The sequence below is a fragment of the Simochromis diagramma genome, unplaced genomic scaffold (assembly GCF_900408965.1).
Source record: "Simochromis diagramma unplaced genomic scaffold, fSimDia1.1 OVJJ01000123.1, whole genome shotgun sequence".
In the NCBI taxonomy this organism is placed as follows: Eukaryota; Metazoa; Chordata; class Actinopteri; order Cichliformes; family Cichlidae; genus Simochromis; species Simochromis diagramma.
The window spans coordinates 5,166,835-5,183,605 of NW_024386778.1; the positions used below are offsets into that span (position 1 = coordinate 5,166,835).

Genomic DNA, 16,771 nt, shown 5'->3' on the forward strand with positions numbered 1-16,771 from the left:
TCATTTACTATAGACTGGTAAGTGTCAGTACCAGAGTCCAGGATTAGACAACAAACATCCACGAATGCATCAGGAAGATGGCCCCGACCAACCGCATGCTCAGTGAATACCTCAGGCAGCAGAAACCCAAGATAGAGGAGGAACCATCATGGAAGGATAGGCCCCTGTATGATATGTACCACCAGCAGATAGAGGAAGTGACTGACATTAAGAAGCCCTACCAGAGGCTGGACCAAGCTGCACTCAGAATGCACTCAGAGCTACAATTTCAATACAGCATGTTTAAACTTTTGTTGGCACCACACCAGAGGTCAAACTACTGTTAATACTAGCAAGAATAAAAGGAGCAAAAGTAGAAAAAAACCTTTGGAGTTGGAGGGGGGGTGTAATGGCTTCATACTGGAAAACAATTACTCTGAAAAGGAGAGGACGACAGGCTCAAATCAAAGAAAGCCAAACAGGTGATTAGGATGGATGGATCATGTAGGGTGGTGTAATGAGGGCACTAGTGCTTACAACCTCGTGCCAAAAAGTGAAGAAACTTATCACAAACTTCACAGGAAAAATCTAGATGAACAGATACATAAACCTTAAGGAGCTCACTGTGTTTAATAAAAACCAAACAAAAACAAAAAAAACCACACAGGGGTTGTGAGAGTAAGAGACAATGATATCAGAGAACAAATTTGATCTTGCAGCTTTCACCATTTCTGTTCACTCTCCTGCACCTAGGGCTGCTCAATTAATCGAATTTTAATCACGATTACGATCTGGGCTTTCAACGATCATTAAAAATGACTGAGCCGATTATTAGCCCCTCCCTCATTTATCCGCGACACCTTAAAGGCCGGTCCGTGAAAATATTGTCGGGCATAAACCGGTCCGTGGCGCAAAAAAGGTTGGAGACCGCTGATTAAGAGGACCCGAGGGAAGCTCGGAAAGCTAAGCAGAAGTTATTTGGAGAGGAGAGTGACTGCCGTTGGTTGAAAAGAGAGGTAAAAAAAAAAAAAACTTCAGTAGTGTTGCACACTATTTTATATTATTTTTTAAAGTCATTGTTAACCCTTTAAAGCCGGTCAGAGCAGCACGCTCCGTTTTGTGTAACTATTTTTAAATCCCTGTAGAACCTGAACCGTGTAAGCTAGCGCAATAATTTGTTTTGCATATGAAACCGGAGGAGTTGTACTTACATCTTATGCCATCAGCTTGTCCTCGGTCACGGTTTCCTTCCATAAAAAGCGCTTGCAGGAACAAAAACATAATATTCCAGAAACACGCTTTGCCGATCCGATCAGCTGTTCGTAACACTTCCCACAGTGAAACAGGCGTCAGCGCGAACTATCACATGTCCGCCAGTTCCTGGCCGAAACCGGAAGTGACGTCATTTTCGCGGAAATGTAGTTTTTTACTTGTAGGCCTTAAAAGCCTATACTGGTCATGTTTGACTTTTCTGAATAGTTGCTGGGATGCTTAGAACTAGAATTGCACTGCTGGAAATAGTTTATTTTGATGCGCATGCTGTTTTCTTTGCAAATTTGCATCATAGAATTGTTTTTTCGTTTTTCCTGCAGTGTATATAAAAATTGGTGTATCTCCAAAATAAATCTATGAAGACACTCAAAATAAATTTCCTGTTGTTGTAAACTATTTTTTGCAACTTTTTTGTATTTAAAGTTTTGAGGGATAAGCCTCTTAAATTTCTCCAAGTAGAAATATATGTAAAAAACAAAACAAAAACTATTTTCAATTTTTTTTGTAGTTTATTAAACTTTTTGGCAATTAATGTAGTTACTATGGACTTAATGCATACATATTATTAAAATATGGGCTATAACAGTTGTATAGCAACTTGAAATGCTCCCATAAATGGCACTACAACATGTAAAAAAATAATATAAGCTCTGGCGGACTTGGTTCTATAGTAGGTCTTAAAGGGTTAAATAAATATCGTCAAATAATCGAGATCTCAATTTCAGTGAAAATAATCGTGATTATCATTTTTGCCATAATCGAGCAGCCCTACCTGCACCCCTGTCTAATGGGCCCAGTCGAGAACGGCAGAATCAAACTGAAGTGTTAAGTCTCAGCACTGTAGGACTGTAAAGTAGTCCGACTTGAACGTTACAGAAGGTAGTAGGGAAGCAGACTACACAGACATTTCGGGTTTCCAGGGGTGAGCAATTTATTTACAGTGAACTCCATTTAATGTGTAACTTAACAAAACTTCCCCCCAAAGTAACTCAATTAACAAAACTCAACAGTACATGGATCTGGTAACACAGCTCACCTCTCCTCTCTCTTCTAAATCTGGCAGAGACAGACTATATATAGGGCCATCAATCTCCCTTCAATTAGCCCGGCCAGTACCACTCACTTGAACTGATCTAAAACTCTACACAGATGATTAAAAAAAGATACAAAACCTCCTCACACTTCTAATTGGCACATTTACGCAACTAAACGGCTCTATTTACGAAAAACAAAAAGATTCAACAAATCTCTTTAGACCTTGAAACAAACAAAAGGAAGCATTTCTATAGACAAAGAAACCCCTCCACTTGGTTTGACGTGCTGATGTCATGGTAAATGGACTGATTTCTACTCTCCCAGAGTACTCAAAGCGCTGTATACAACATGCCTCATTCACCCAAGCACTTCTAAACTCAAGTGCAAACTAATAAACATACACACATTCACACTCTAATGAACGCATTGGAGGGCAACTTGGGGTTAGTATCTTGCCCAAGGACATTTGGCATGCAAGGATCGAACCAAGGATCGAACTACCAACCTTCCAATCAGTAGCTGATCTGCTCTACCACCTGAGCCACAGCCACCCACAACATCATCATCAGGACTTAAAATGAGGAAATGCTAGGCGGGCGTTTCCCCACACCTGACCAACATGAAGACTGAAAAGAAAGAACAAAGTATGAACAAATGACTTAATCTGTAACATAATAAAATATAAAGAAACATGTACCTGAGTATATGTGCATCTTCAACAATGTGTGTCTAACAAAGTGATCAGCTACACAGGGACACAACAAGGGAACATCCTCTCCCCTTTCCTCTTCACCTTCTACATCACAAACTTGAGCCATTGCACAGAAACCTGCCATCTTCAGAAGTTTTCTGATGACTCTGCAGTGGTTGGATGCATCAGTGACGGTGAGGGGAGTACAGGGCTGTGGTTGACTCTTGCCATGTGCTGCGAGCAGAATCATCTGCAGCTCAAACATGACAAGGACCAAAGAATTGATCGTGGCCTTTAGGAGGACCAAGAAACCTGTGATCACTGTTTCAATCCAGGTGGGGTCAATGTAGACATTGTGGAGGACTATAAATACATCGGAGTACACATAAATAATGAACTGAAGTGGGTTAGAAAAAAAAAAACACTGCACTCTACAGGAATAGAGTCATCTCTATTTCTGAGGTAGCTTAAGTCCTTTAACATCTGTTAGACAATATGTAAGTCAGACAATCATACAGACAATCATAAGTCATTGGCAGAGTTTGAAACACTCAGTGCTCAGTGTAAATGTGCTAACAGCCTCTGGCATTCCCTTAACCCAAAAGAGGCCAATCATAAAGGCAGTATTCCTCAGACACAGAAACCTAATGAATGTATAAGGTCTAAAGTCACTATCCATGTTCCTTATTAAACTGCATGATTATGGTGCATTACTAGATATCTAGGAAGTAAAAGTGAAGCTGAATGCAAACTAGGGACATAATCACATTTTCCCATGTATGAACAAAGAAATTGATAAAGATAATATTTTTCCATGGTGCAGCAATGTCTATCTACATTTCATCTTAACATTTCAGAAATTTCCTCCAGGACAAAGTCTGTTCAATTCTACCCATGGACGTCTTTTTATTTTTTAAGTTAAAACACAGTGTATCATTGTATCTCTTAAGATTTGTTTTTTTCCTTCTTTGTCTGAATTGTCAATGCCATACGCAATGCAGTCTCAATGCTGAAAGCCTTCCTGTGCAGAAAATTGATTGTTGACCCAAAGTGAGTATGAGTAAATCAATCAGGCCTCCATTAAACCCTTGGAAACTTTTTCACACCCAGAAATGACTTACTTGTGTTGAATTTGTAGAAATACCAAATATCAAAACCCCTACACCCACCCACACAACAATACAGAAGTAGAAAATTGCTTCTCACCAAAGGAATGAAAAAGACAACTGCATATCAGTTAATACCAATTTCTAATTTCCTTTTTGCCAAAAACATCAGGGCTTCCAGTTGATTCCATAAATCAAAGTGTGGAATTTCACATTCATCAAATACAATTGCACTGACAATGAAGAAAAATCTATTTTAAATGTAACAGCAACCTGAATCAACCAGTACAGCCATGAAATGTTGTTTCATTACTATAAGCACTACTTTGTACCTACATAAAGAAGAGTTATTAGTTTTTATTTGCATCCTGCAACTGGTTCATAAGATCACAGTAATCTGTCTTTATTCAAAGTCCTGTTGTACAAGAGCAAAAGTCTGCATGTTGTAAAGTTAGCTTAAGAACATTTGACTATTGTGACAGTAAATCTTGTCATACTTTGAGCTTTGTGAAAGAATACAGTGGTAACTCATTTATCATGGGAGTTACATTCTAAAAATAACCCGTGATAGGTGAAATTCGCGAAGTAGCCAACTTTATTTTTTACAATTATTATAGCTGTTTTAAGGCTGTAAAACCCCCTCAGTACATACTTTATACACTTTTCTCAGACAGGCATGAACATTTTCAGACTTTTATGTCTTACTTAAACACTCTCAAAGTTCAAACCTTTGTAGAAAAATAAGTCCAGTATTATAGAATGAAACTAAAGATCAAACCCTGTTTTCAAGTCCAGAACATGGGAATAGAGCAGCTGTGAGAGAATTCAACATTAATGAATCAATGGTACGGAAGTAGAGGAATCAAGAAGAATGAGTTGAGTAAAGTTTGACTTATCTGACTGTTTTGTTTCGCTTAATGCGCCTTATAATCTGGTGTGCCTTATGGTCTGAAAAATATGGTAAATTCTATCTTCCTATATCATGTCCAGAAGAACCTTTTGTGTGATGGCTAGCATCTTCCTCTGCCTTTTGGGTGCTACCACAGGTGCCTTTCATCGACATTGTTGTGTTTGTTGGGGAGAAAACTTACAAACATACAGTACAGCACTTCAGTGTCATAGTGCTAGCGATGTAAGATTTATGTAAAGTTGAATGAGCTCTTCAGTTAAAGGCTTCCGGGCAACAAAAGTCCTCCAGAAGGCACAGCATCAGTTGCTTAATGAATGGGTGAGGCAAACAAATTTTACCATCGACATGCTAAAATCTCAAGAGGAGCAAATTCGATAGAGACTGACAATGCTTTTAGATGAGAATATTCTTAAAAAGGTGTTTGACTTTACTGAGAAGGCTCGTCTAGCACAGCACAAGAAGTCTAAGACCAGGCAACAAAGGAAGTTTGACTTACTTGTTGTACGTTGGAAACCACCACAAAATACGGAGAGTGTCGTCAGTGGCCAGAAGAGAGAAAGATGCGACACCGAGGATGTGGGTGAAGAATTTGTCTGACAGACAGCTCACCCAAACAGAGAAAAACATCCTTGCTAAAGGGTTGAATTTTGCTGTCACACCAAGACAAATCCCGCTAGTGGAGCTGATCACAGCCACAGAAACAGCAATTTGAAACAACAATATTGCAGAAGTGGAAGCAGAGCAACTACGGACGAAATCAGCAATGCAAAGCCCTCAGCATCCAACATCACCATGGAGGAGAGGAAGGCACTCACATTACTTATCCTTCCGGCAGACAAGGGTAGCTGCACAGTATTGCTAAACTAGAAAGACTATCATGAGAAAATTTTGTCACTACTCAGTGATGAAAATACTTATGAGCCCCTGAAACGAGACCCAGGAAGTGGTTACAGGAAGAGGGTGATAGACTGTCTGAAGCAGTTAGAACAAGACATGGCTATTGACCGGACCTCATACCACAGGCTGTCTACACCAAGTCTGTATGGTTTACCGAAGATACATAAACAGAGTGGACCTTTAAGACCGATTATCTGTATGATCAACTCGGTCACCTATAACATCTCCAAGTTTCTGGCTTTGATCCTCAACCCGCTAGTAGGCAGCTCTGAACACCACATCCAGAACACCCTGGATTTTGTTGAGAAGGTGAGAGATGTCATTATGGAGACAGATGAAACCATGATCTCGTACGACGTTACATCCCTCTTCACGTGCATCCCAGTCACGGAAGCATTGGAGGTAGTCCGTAAGAGATTACAGTAAGACACCAACCTCAGCAACAGGACCACTCTCAGCATCGACCAAGTGCGTTTGCTTTTGGAGCTGTGTCTTCATTCCACCTACTTCACATACAAGAGTCAGTTCTACAGGCAGAAACATGGGTGTGCCATGGGCTCAACAGTTTCACCCATCGTGGCCAATTTGTACATGGAAGAAGTGGAAAAGAGGGCTTTGCTATCCTACCCTGGAACACCACCAAGCCATTGGTTCAGATATGTGGATGACACCTGGGTGAAAATCAAATCTCAGGACGTACCACATTTCACAGATCACATTTACTTGGTGGACCAACACATCAAATTCACCAGGGAGGATATGAAAAGCGGCAGGTTAGCCTTCTGAGACTGAGATTTCCATCAGTAATGGGGGACATCTAAAAGCTGACGTGTACCATAAACCTACGCATACGGATCAGTATTTAAGGTTTGACTCTCATCATCCACTGGAGCACAAACTGGGTGTCATTAGGGCGCTACAACACAGAGCGAACACCATCCCCACTGACACAGCGGCCAGGGAGGCAGAAGAACAGCACATCAAGAAGGCCCTGAGTAAATGTGGTTATCCCTGCTGGACTTTTGGGGGACATCTAAAATCTGACGTGTACCATTTTGTCCAAGCTGGGAAGGTACCAGAAGAAAGCTCCAGCCAATCCAGGAGAGAAGGACAACCGCTGCCTAAGTGAAAATCTGTGGTGATCCCGTATGTGTCAGGAGTATCGGAGCAGTTGAGACGCATTTTTTCTAAACACCGGGTCTCTGTGGCTTTTAAACCCCAAAACACGCTGCGCCAAAAATTGTTCCACCCCAAGGATCGGGTCCCCCGACACAAACAGAGTAACATAGTGTACTCTGCAGTCTATTTACACCTACAGGCCAGTGGACACTCTTTTCAAAGATGAGGATGTACACATCTTGGACAGGGAGGAATGCTGGTTTGAGCACAGAGTCAAGGAGGCCATTTACGTGAAAAGGGAAAGACCACCTCTGAATCAAGGAGGGGGCCTAAGGGTACATCTTTCGCCATCTTACAATGCTGTGATTGCAGCCATTCCCCAACTCTATGTGAATGGTACTCATGGCCATTGATCAGTTGGTTTTGGTCAGTGGTTGTTGATCAAGGGTCATGAGAATTAGCATAATTAAGATTAAGGAACTGACCTCCCAGCCCATTGTTCTTTCAGTGGGCTGGTTTCAGTCATTATGCAAATGTACTGTTTATAAGTCACTTGGATGATGACGAAATGTTTCTCCCACAAAACGCTACGTCCAGATGAACAGAATCAACTTTTGGAGGTCTCAGCAACTATGTTCCATCTGGTGGCAGATGGCTGCATAACATCTAGGACACAACAGTTTACCAGTATTGGGTGTCAATTAAAATGCTAACAATTAGATTAAATGACTGTGCATTTGGTCTGACTAGTGAAAATAGTCATGTCGTCAACTACTCAGGCACATCCCTAGTTCAAAGACCTAAATTAATAGAAGGACATAGAAGAGGACAGAGAAGACAAATAAGGACAAAATAGAAAATTAGATGGACTGGACTGGTTCTTATATAGCGCTTCTCTGCTCTATCTGAGCACTCAAAGCGCTTAAATTAGGAAAATATTCAGAAAAATACATAGAATGTACTTGTTGTCCACTTGTGAGCTAGAGTGCCTCTAGCACCCACTGGACCTCTTCAGGAGAACTACGACCAGGACCTTCATCTGGAGACAGTGGAATCAATGTCTGACCAACCACAGGACAAGAGACTCTGGAGAGGTAGATGCATGATAATAGGAACTCGCCCAACTGGCTAGCAAGCCAGTGGCTAGCAGCAACTACCCACAAGTACAGTGAATATGTGCCCAAATAAATAGAAACATCTAAAACAAAAGACTTAAATTACTTGCCATTAATAAGCCTGGGTGACGTACTTAGGTAAAGTTCATCTGTAAGAAACACAGCATTGTAGATTCCTCCTAAAGCAAAGTTTCAGAAGAAATTAGTCCATTCCTTATTTTCTTATTTTTCTTTGGTAGTCAATATGTTTCCATCATATATCCATCAATTCTCTTCTGCTTATCCTTATCACTGTCTGGGGTGGGGAGCTGGCGCCTATCCCAGCTACCATAGGGTGAGAAGTGGGGTACACCCTGGACAGGTCGTCAATCTGACACAGGGTTAATACAGAGACAGAAAACCATGCAAACTCAGTGCTTCTCATGATGAGCACACTGCTCCCGAGGTCCACAGAGCTGTTGAAAGGAATGACTTAAAAACTCTGAAGGTCTCTATATGCCTGAGAACTCCTTAAAGGGCCTTTGGGAGTGTTAACCATCTCATCACAATCCTGTCATATAAAAATATCCAACATAAATTTTTATAATTAAAAAAAATGTCATTAACCAAATATGCAGGGGTGCACATAAGTGGTCCACAGGTGCACATTTGCTGTCAAAATAAAAGACACGCACCAGATAAGAAGTTGCAATGCGTTGGTGTCCAGTAACCTTTTAGCCAATGTTATTTTTTTAGAAAACTTTTAACACCAAACTGTCGATCAACAAAACTATAAATCTGTTCTGTTCGGATTTGCTCAAACAATTACATGAGAGGTATACATACATACATTTTGGCCATAATTAAACTGGAAAAAAAGACAGAAACAAGTGTGGGGTTTAAAAGGTGTGCAGGAGTGTAAAAATGTATAATTTCTACAGCTATACAAGTAGAAGCATCTGTGTTTCCTTTATTCTGTGAAACAGATAACCGATGTCGAAACTTTCCAAAGAAGTCATCTTCGTTGCCATGGTAATGGCAACTTATCTGAATGGTCACGCATTAGCACAAATGAGACCCTGTGAATTAATGGACTATTTACTGAATAGCACAGTTCAAGGTTATGACCAAACTGCATTTTTGAAGTTGAAGTTAAAGACATTCACTTGCCATTCATTCAAACTACATTTCTTAAATACTCATATCATATAAAACAGGTTAATACCAGTGGAGGTCTTGGACTAATAAAAGTAGATGCAGGTTCAGGCAGCGTGGTTTAAAGGATTATCAAAATATCTCATGTTCCGGATTTCAACATTAATCGTCCAGTTTTCCAAGGGAGAGAAACCCCCTGGCTTCAACAACATCTCATGGCCAATTCTATTCCATTCATTTATTTTGATATTACAGCACTGTAAACGGGTGGTGACATCTACCTGACTTTGTCAGTCATCGGTTCTGTCCATATATATGCTGCTACAAGGCTGTATGTGGACAAGTCCACTGTACACCGCAAAGCTCTGTCTATTTTTGCCTTGAGATTCCGAGGAGCAGTAGCCCTGCAAGAGGAAAAAAAAACCCTCACTCTACCTGTCAACAATTATTAACGTTTTTTAACAAAAGCACCCCCCCCCCCCCCTCCTTCCAAAAAAAAGAAACAAAAAACCCACCAAAAAAAAAAAAAAAACCAGGCACACCGTGACCCCTGTGCCACCACCCTTATCCATCTCCGCTTTCTCAGCTGGTCATCCTAGAACAACTGTTGATCTGACAGGACACAATTCTCGCCTTTGGCTGACACAGCCTGATGGAGAAAGGAAAAAGAAACAATACACAGGCCTACAAGTGTCTCAACCCCCCGCAAGGAAAAAAAACTCCACAAGAGTTTCTGTTGAATCCTGGCAACACAGACAGCACTGTGTTTTCCCAGCCACATACAGAGATGGAGGGAGGAAGGCAGTCCGATTAGACAATAAGGCTGCAACATTAGTGTTTATCCTCAGCTGGATTATTACTCCAGAAAGCAATGGTCTTATTTTCTGTGTAAGAAAAAAAACATGCTGCCTCTTTGGGAGCAGTGTGATACTCAGATGACATATTGTGTTTTGGGTTTTTTTCTTACTTTCATTGCTTGCCTTTTCTTTTTTGCAACTTTGAATTTGACTACTTTCCACCAACCTTTCTAATGTTTCTAATGTTTGTTGGGCTTCAGATCCTCCCTGATTTTATGGAAATATTCTAAAAGTATAATAAATTCAGTCCACTGACAGAAACAGAAGGTTCAGCAGCAGATGAACTACTGCCTCACTTTACAGAATGCACAGACCTGCATGGTTAAATTCATCCATTCATTTATATTCTTCATATGATTACTTTACTTCACGTGACTCAAATTTATTTTATGTGATTTGACTGTCAAGCACGAGTCAATTTCACCATGTCGAGTCCATCCAACTGCTTGTAGCAACCATATTAAACAACACAAAATTATGTAAGACTGCATTTATGTGAGAGTGCTGTGAAGCTGACCTTGACATATTCCCACATTTTCCTGCTACACATGAGAAAACTAAAGGACAACAAGAGACTGATGTACTGTGCATGATGTCAGCTGTCTCCAGGAAATTACTGCTAGAGAAAATGGAAAGAGAAGATTAAAGAACTATAGCACAAAACATGTCAACAGGGGACTAAACTGAAGGAAAGTGTGGACAAAGCTTCCCACCCTCTCTACAGAGAGCTGACACAGCCTCATAGCAATTTTGGTCTGCGGCTCATCCCTTACAGGTGCATAGAGAACCTCTTCAGGCACTCATTCATGTTGACTGCCATCCATATGTACACTGCTTTGCACCACAGAGGCTGCAGCTTCAGCCAAGGCGCTTCTTACATCTTCATCTCTATCAGTTAGAGAGTAGGAAAGACTACAGGAGCGGAGCTACCTTCTTTCCTCTTTGCCTGCATGGTTCTTTTTGTATTCCTTTGCATACAGGCCAACATTATTTCACTCATAAACGAACAGTCGTGATGATGTTCACAGATGAAATGCACTGTACACCTACAATTACACTTCAGCGACACAGTTTTAACTATTTAATGTCCACTTAACATTCACAAGCACAAGCAATAACATAAATACTTTAAAGAGGACTATTCTGTGTAATTTCGTTTCTTTACTTTATACTTGTTTCTTTAATTTTTCAATGTGCCTTAGTATGAAGCAGAAGAAAAAAAACATAAGTGAAGTTTGGGGGTGGAAAAATCAGAGTGTGGGTCTGTTTTTCAGCAAACAGCACTGGCATGCTTCGTACAATTGAAGGGGGGATGAATGGAAAAATGCACTGAGACATTCTTGATAAAAATCTGCTGCCATCTACCAGGATGATGAAGATGTTTCAGCACAAGAATGACCCCAAACACAGACCCAAGGAAACTCTCAATGTGTTTCAAAGAAATATTATAAAGCTGATCAAATGGCCCAGCCAGTCATTTGACCTGAATCCAATTGAAAATCCATGTAAAGAACAAAACCTCAGTGCTCATCGAGGGGGCCCACAGAACCTTCAGGTTTAGAAGACTGCATGGAAAATGGGTCAAATTCACAACTGACCAATGCATGCCACTAGTTTTTCCATACAAGAGGCAACTTGAAGCTACCATCACCAACAAAGGCTTTCGTACAAAGCATTAAACACATTTCAGTAATCGTGTTCAGTACTTTTTCCCTGTGTCAGTTCTCATTATTACACATTACCTAACTTATGGACAGCAATCGTTTGATTTCTTGGTCATCTACTAATTGTAAGGTTGGTGGTTCGATCCCTGGTTGCTGCAATCTGCATACCAAATATCATTGAGCAAGATGATTTCTCCAAGTTGCTTTTAAATCCATCGGAGTATAAATGTGTGTGGACGTTAGATAGAAAAAGCATAGAAAAAAGTGCTTGCAAGAATGGGCGAATTAGGCAAATTGTATAAGGTGCTTTGAGTAATCAGAGCAGAAAAGAACCAGGCCCTTTTCCATTTCCATGTGTGGATTGGATGGTTGTTACCAACATATGGTGAAAATTTCATGTGAATAGCATCTTTATTTACTTAGCAAAGTGGTTGGATATTTACTTTTCCCCACTGTATGTGTGTCCCAGTCCCATCCTCAATTTAAACTGATAATGGAGCTCAAACACTAACAAAAGGAAAAACGTAACATGTTTATTGGGAATGAGCACTGATAAAAGCATACTTTATTTTACTGAGGTACCTTTTATTTGTATCTTTTAAACAGACCTCTGTCTATGTACAATTCAGTTACTGGTCTGAATCATTCATGTCAGGTGGAAACACGATGGGAAAGCCTGAGCTGCTTCACTGCTCTACCTTCCAACAACAAAGCCCCTTTGCCTGCGCAGAGAATACATGGCTTAACTTGCATGACCGGACAACACAGTCAATGTGGATTAAGAACTAATACCTAATCACTGGCCATTAATACTTTGCAGCCAGAACCTCACCTTTGCCATGATCTGACATGCGTCAAAATAATCCACATCCCCAGGAGCCACGAGCGCTAAATTGCGATTTGCGGGTGCATAAAAATAAAGAGCTGTGTGACTGAAACCCAGCCTTCAGAAAAGATCATGATTTTTTTTTCCGTTTTTTGTTAGGTGGATATATATACATACAGACAGAGCCCAACTACTGCTCAGAATTACCTTGGCATGACGAACTTTTACGCAAGAAAAGGGGATGCAGCTGTAAAGACACGTTCAGAGTAACCCCTGGAACACTTACAGAGTCTAGTCACTACCACCAAGAAAGCTCAACGGCGCTTCAGTAATCGCTTAATTTAAGCTGCTGAGCCGAGATTGCAAGCATTAAGGAGTCAAACGCAGGAGCAGACACCGCCATGAATAGGGCACTTAATACATTAACAAACTATCCGGTACAAACGGACTCCAAGATAGCGATAACAAGTGCGTCAAGAATGAAAAAAATCTATCACTTACCTTGCTCAATCAGCAGGACGGTCATGCAGACCAGCATAGCCCAGAACACAGGATTCACCATATTTATCGATCTTTTTCTATGCTTGTGCTGTCGTCTGAGGTAATTAACCAACAAGTCCTTTAAAATCCAGAAAAGTGTTTTGTCTCCAAGTCCTCAGTCTCCCCGTCTGACTGTAAAGCATCCGCCAACGCAGCGGTCCACAGAGTCCCTCCTCCTTCCACTGGTTATTGGCAGCGGTGCTAACGGGAAGCTAGCCGTAAGTACAGAAACCACTTCCGATTGCGTGTACGTGTTTAAGCGCACAAATAGGGAGGTGGCGGGTCTGGTGCTTTTAAACTGAAGCAGTCATCAACATGCTTCCTGTTGTAGTCAGGTTGTATGTCGCTAGCTTCAAGCTGGGCCCTTGAGTAAGTAATTTAAAGGTTCTGGTTTTAAGTAGCCATTACCACAGCCGAATTTTACTGATTACTTATTTACTGTTTTTTCCCGCAATATTTCTGAAAATGAAAGAACGAAGAGAAACAACAACAATGTCTGTGAAATACCTGCAGTCTTCATTTTAGTTTTTTCAGTGTATATTTTGTCATTGGTGCCCAGTATCAAATGTATTATCTGTATTATTTGCAACAGGTAGAGTAATATATGCAGCCTTAAACAAACATTTAATCGTGAGCAATATTCATATCAGACTTAGTTTTAGATCCCTAACATGTCGACTAGAACTTTAATTTGTCTAGTTAGTTCTGTGATCGTTTCTCAAAAATAAATGACACAGAGAAGGGATCGCACACTTAGGGTTATCTGTTCTGGTCTAGCTGATTCTTGACCTCAGAGATGTTCAAAATCTGCATTCAAGAGTCAGTATGCTATTACTGCATATTACTGCAGCGAAGCACTTCATTTACGACTGAACATGAAAGAAATAACTTAAACAATGTAGTTTCCTGTGCACCTCTGCATGCCAAAAAGGTTTTAAAAATTACATTAAAAGTAAATTGGAGAGTAGTGTCAGTGCACAAGCACAATTTTTTTTCAAGGGGGTGCTTTTGTTTTTGCAAATTTTTGAACTCAGCTTTCAAGGACAATGTTTTTTTTAACAGGTTATGCAGAATCATGCATTTGTCTCCTTACACAGAAAATAAGCATTGCTTTCATTACTCAGTAACTAATCTAAAACCTTTAAGCCCAAATCAAGTTTATGTCTCAATTAAAAAATGACTGAAACCAAAACGAGGAGTTCCTTTGACACCTGTAAATAGAGTGAGTCAAAAGTTAAAGGTGTTTTCTTAGAGTAACACCACACCTCATCATCTAATGCTAACATGACCCTTTCTCCTTTTATCTCTGACAGTGAATGCTTGCTGTATAAAACCTTTATCTTTTCACAACCAACTCCTTTTCTGTACTCTTTAGATTGCTGTATTTAAGAATACATAGTTTTGCATTCTGTTTTTGTTTGTTTGTTTGCTTGCTTGGTTGGGTTTTGTTTTTTGCTTTTTGTTTTTTGAAGAAAATTAGTCTTTGTGATTGCTCATAGTGGAAGGGAAAAACCAACAGTGGTCATACGGTACAGTGATCTGAACTAAACATAAACTGTTATTTCACAAAGGGTTGCATTTAAGCCCTATAAATATGTTTTATATTAGTCATACTCATCACTTACACCTGTCAACTCAGAAAATTGAGTTGTTCTATATTTAAGCACTTAACAGATTAACTGTGGCAATATTGTAGAGCCTAACTGTTACATAATCTGTTGTAACTGAAAACGCATATACAATCAATGTTAGTTGAAGCTATCTTCAGGAGCCAGAGACCACTGTGTACTTTTCAATGATTTTCTGCCTTATATTGAAGAGAAATAGTTAAGTAGGACACTCAAAGTTATTTTGTGACTTACATAATCCACCACTGTATTGAATTTGCATTTTGTTTTCTTACTAAAATGCCTAAAGTGCAGCAAAGGTCACTCCATTCTGCATAACCGAGTTTAGCCCAACATCAGATATGACAAAGTGAAATATATCATGTAGATATAACATTTTTAAGTCCAGTTCTTTACATTTTTATAGCAAGCAATGCTCCACAGTTAGATTCAATTTTGCACGTGGTTGAACTGGGGGAGGAAGCCAGAGTACCCAAGCAGAACACTGCAGGTAACTGCAGAACGTACAAACTTGACCTGGAACAGCCCCAGCTGAGGGATTAAAACCCTTTTTACTGTAAATAAACAATGGGAATCTTATGCTGTGCTGCCTACAGGACTAATGTTGAATTAATTTGGGACATTTTACTAAAAACATTTTACTAAAAATATTTTTTTAACTTGATAGCAGCATTCATTTAAGTGAATGCAAAGGAATACAGAGTTGTGATTCTAGTCTTGCAGTTGACTTCCTATGGGACTTTGGAGCTTTCGTCTATGGAGCAGCATGTAGAAAAGGTTCTTGTAGCTGTATATTCACAAAATAATGAGAACCTGGAACAAAATGAATCACAACCATTTTGGTCAATTTTTTCTTTCATTTTTTTCATTTTGACTTGTTGCTCCATCTCTGGCAGAGTACTCTCTGTGGGTCTGTTCTTCTCGCACCTGCTTTGAATCATTGCAATCTAGGTAGTCTAGTCAGCTCTCCTAGTTAGTAATCTGCATCCCCATTTCCTGTCATCTTTCATTTTTGCTCTGATTTTAAATGTGTGTGCATTTCGACAGCTTGAATTTCTGCTCACTTTCCTGTCTGCTGCTGCTGAGTTCAGTGTTACCTCCAGTTCCATTCCAAGATTTCTGCAAACTCAAGTACAAGAACTCACCTGGAATACTCACCTGGCTGTCCTCCATTCTATTCTCATTTGGAACCTGGCTCCCTCTGGAGAAATGTGAATTGCTTTTTATTGAGTCCTCCTAAGCAAATATGACAGAAGTTTTTATGAATGTTCTAGTACTATTAAGTTACAGTGGCTTGCAAAAGTATTCGGCCCCCTTGAACTTTCCGCATTTTGTCACATTACAGCCACAAACATGAATCAATTTTATTGGAATTCCACGTGAAAGACCAATACAAAGCGGTGTACACGTGAGAAGTGGAACGAAAATCATACATGATTCCAAACATTTTTTACAAATAAATAACTGAAAAGTGGGGTTTGCATAATTATTCAGCCCCCTTTGGTCTGAGTGCAGTCAGTTGCCCATAGACATTGCCTGATGAGTGCTAATGACTAAATAGAGTGCACCTGTGTGTAATCTAATGTCAGTATAAATACAGCTGTTCTGTGACAGCCTCAGAGGTTGTCTAAGAGAATATTGGGAGCAACAACACCATGAAGTCCAAAGAACACACCAGACAGGTCAGGGATAAAGTTATTGAGAAATTTAAAGTAGGCTTAGGCTACAAAAAGATTTCCCAAGCCTTGAACATCCCACGGAGCACTGTTCAAGTGATCATTCAGAAATGGAAGGAGTACGGCACAACTGTAAACCTACCAAGACAAGGCCGTCCACCTAAACTCACAAGCTGAACAAGGAGAGCGCTGATCAGAAATGCAGCCAAGAGGCCCATGGTGACTCTGGACGAGCTGCAGAGATCTACAGCTCAGGTGGTAAATGGTAAATGGCCTGTATTTGTATAGCGCTTTACTAGTCCCTAAGGACCCCAAAGCACTT

At 40.1% G+C, this 16,771-nt stretch overlaps 1 protein-coding gene across 1 annotated transcript in view; it reads right to left on the reverse strand.

Annotated features, from left to right (window-relative positions):
- ntm (neurotrimin) overlaps positions 1 to 13,371 on the reverse strand; it is a 471,010-nt gene extending 457,639 nt beyond the window's left edge. The window contains exon 1 of the mRNA XM_040013481.1: positions 13,107 to 13,371. Coding sequence (XP_039869415.1) covers positions 13,107 to 13,167 — 61 coding nt within the window. The 5' untranslated portion in view covers positions 13,168 to 13,371. The remainder of the gene's footprint in view (positions 1 to 13,106) is intronic.
- Between the last annotated feature and the right edge of the window lie 3,400 nt (positions 13,372 to 16,771).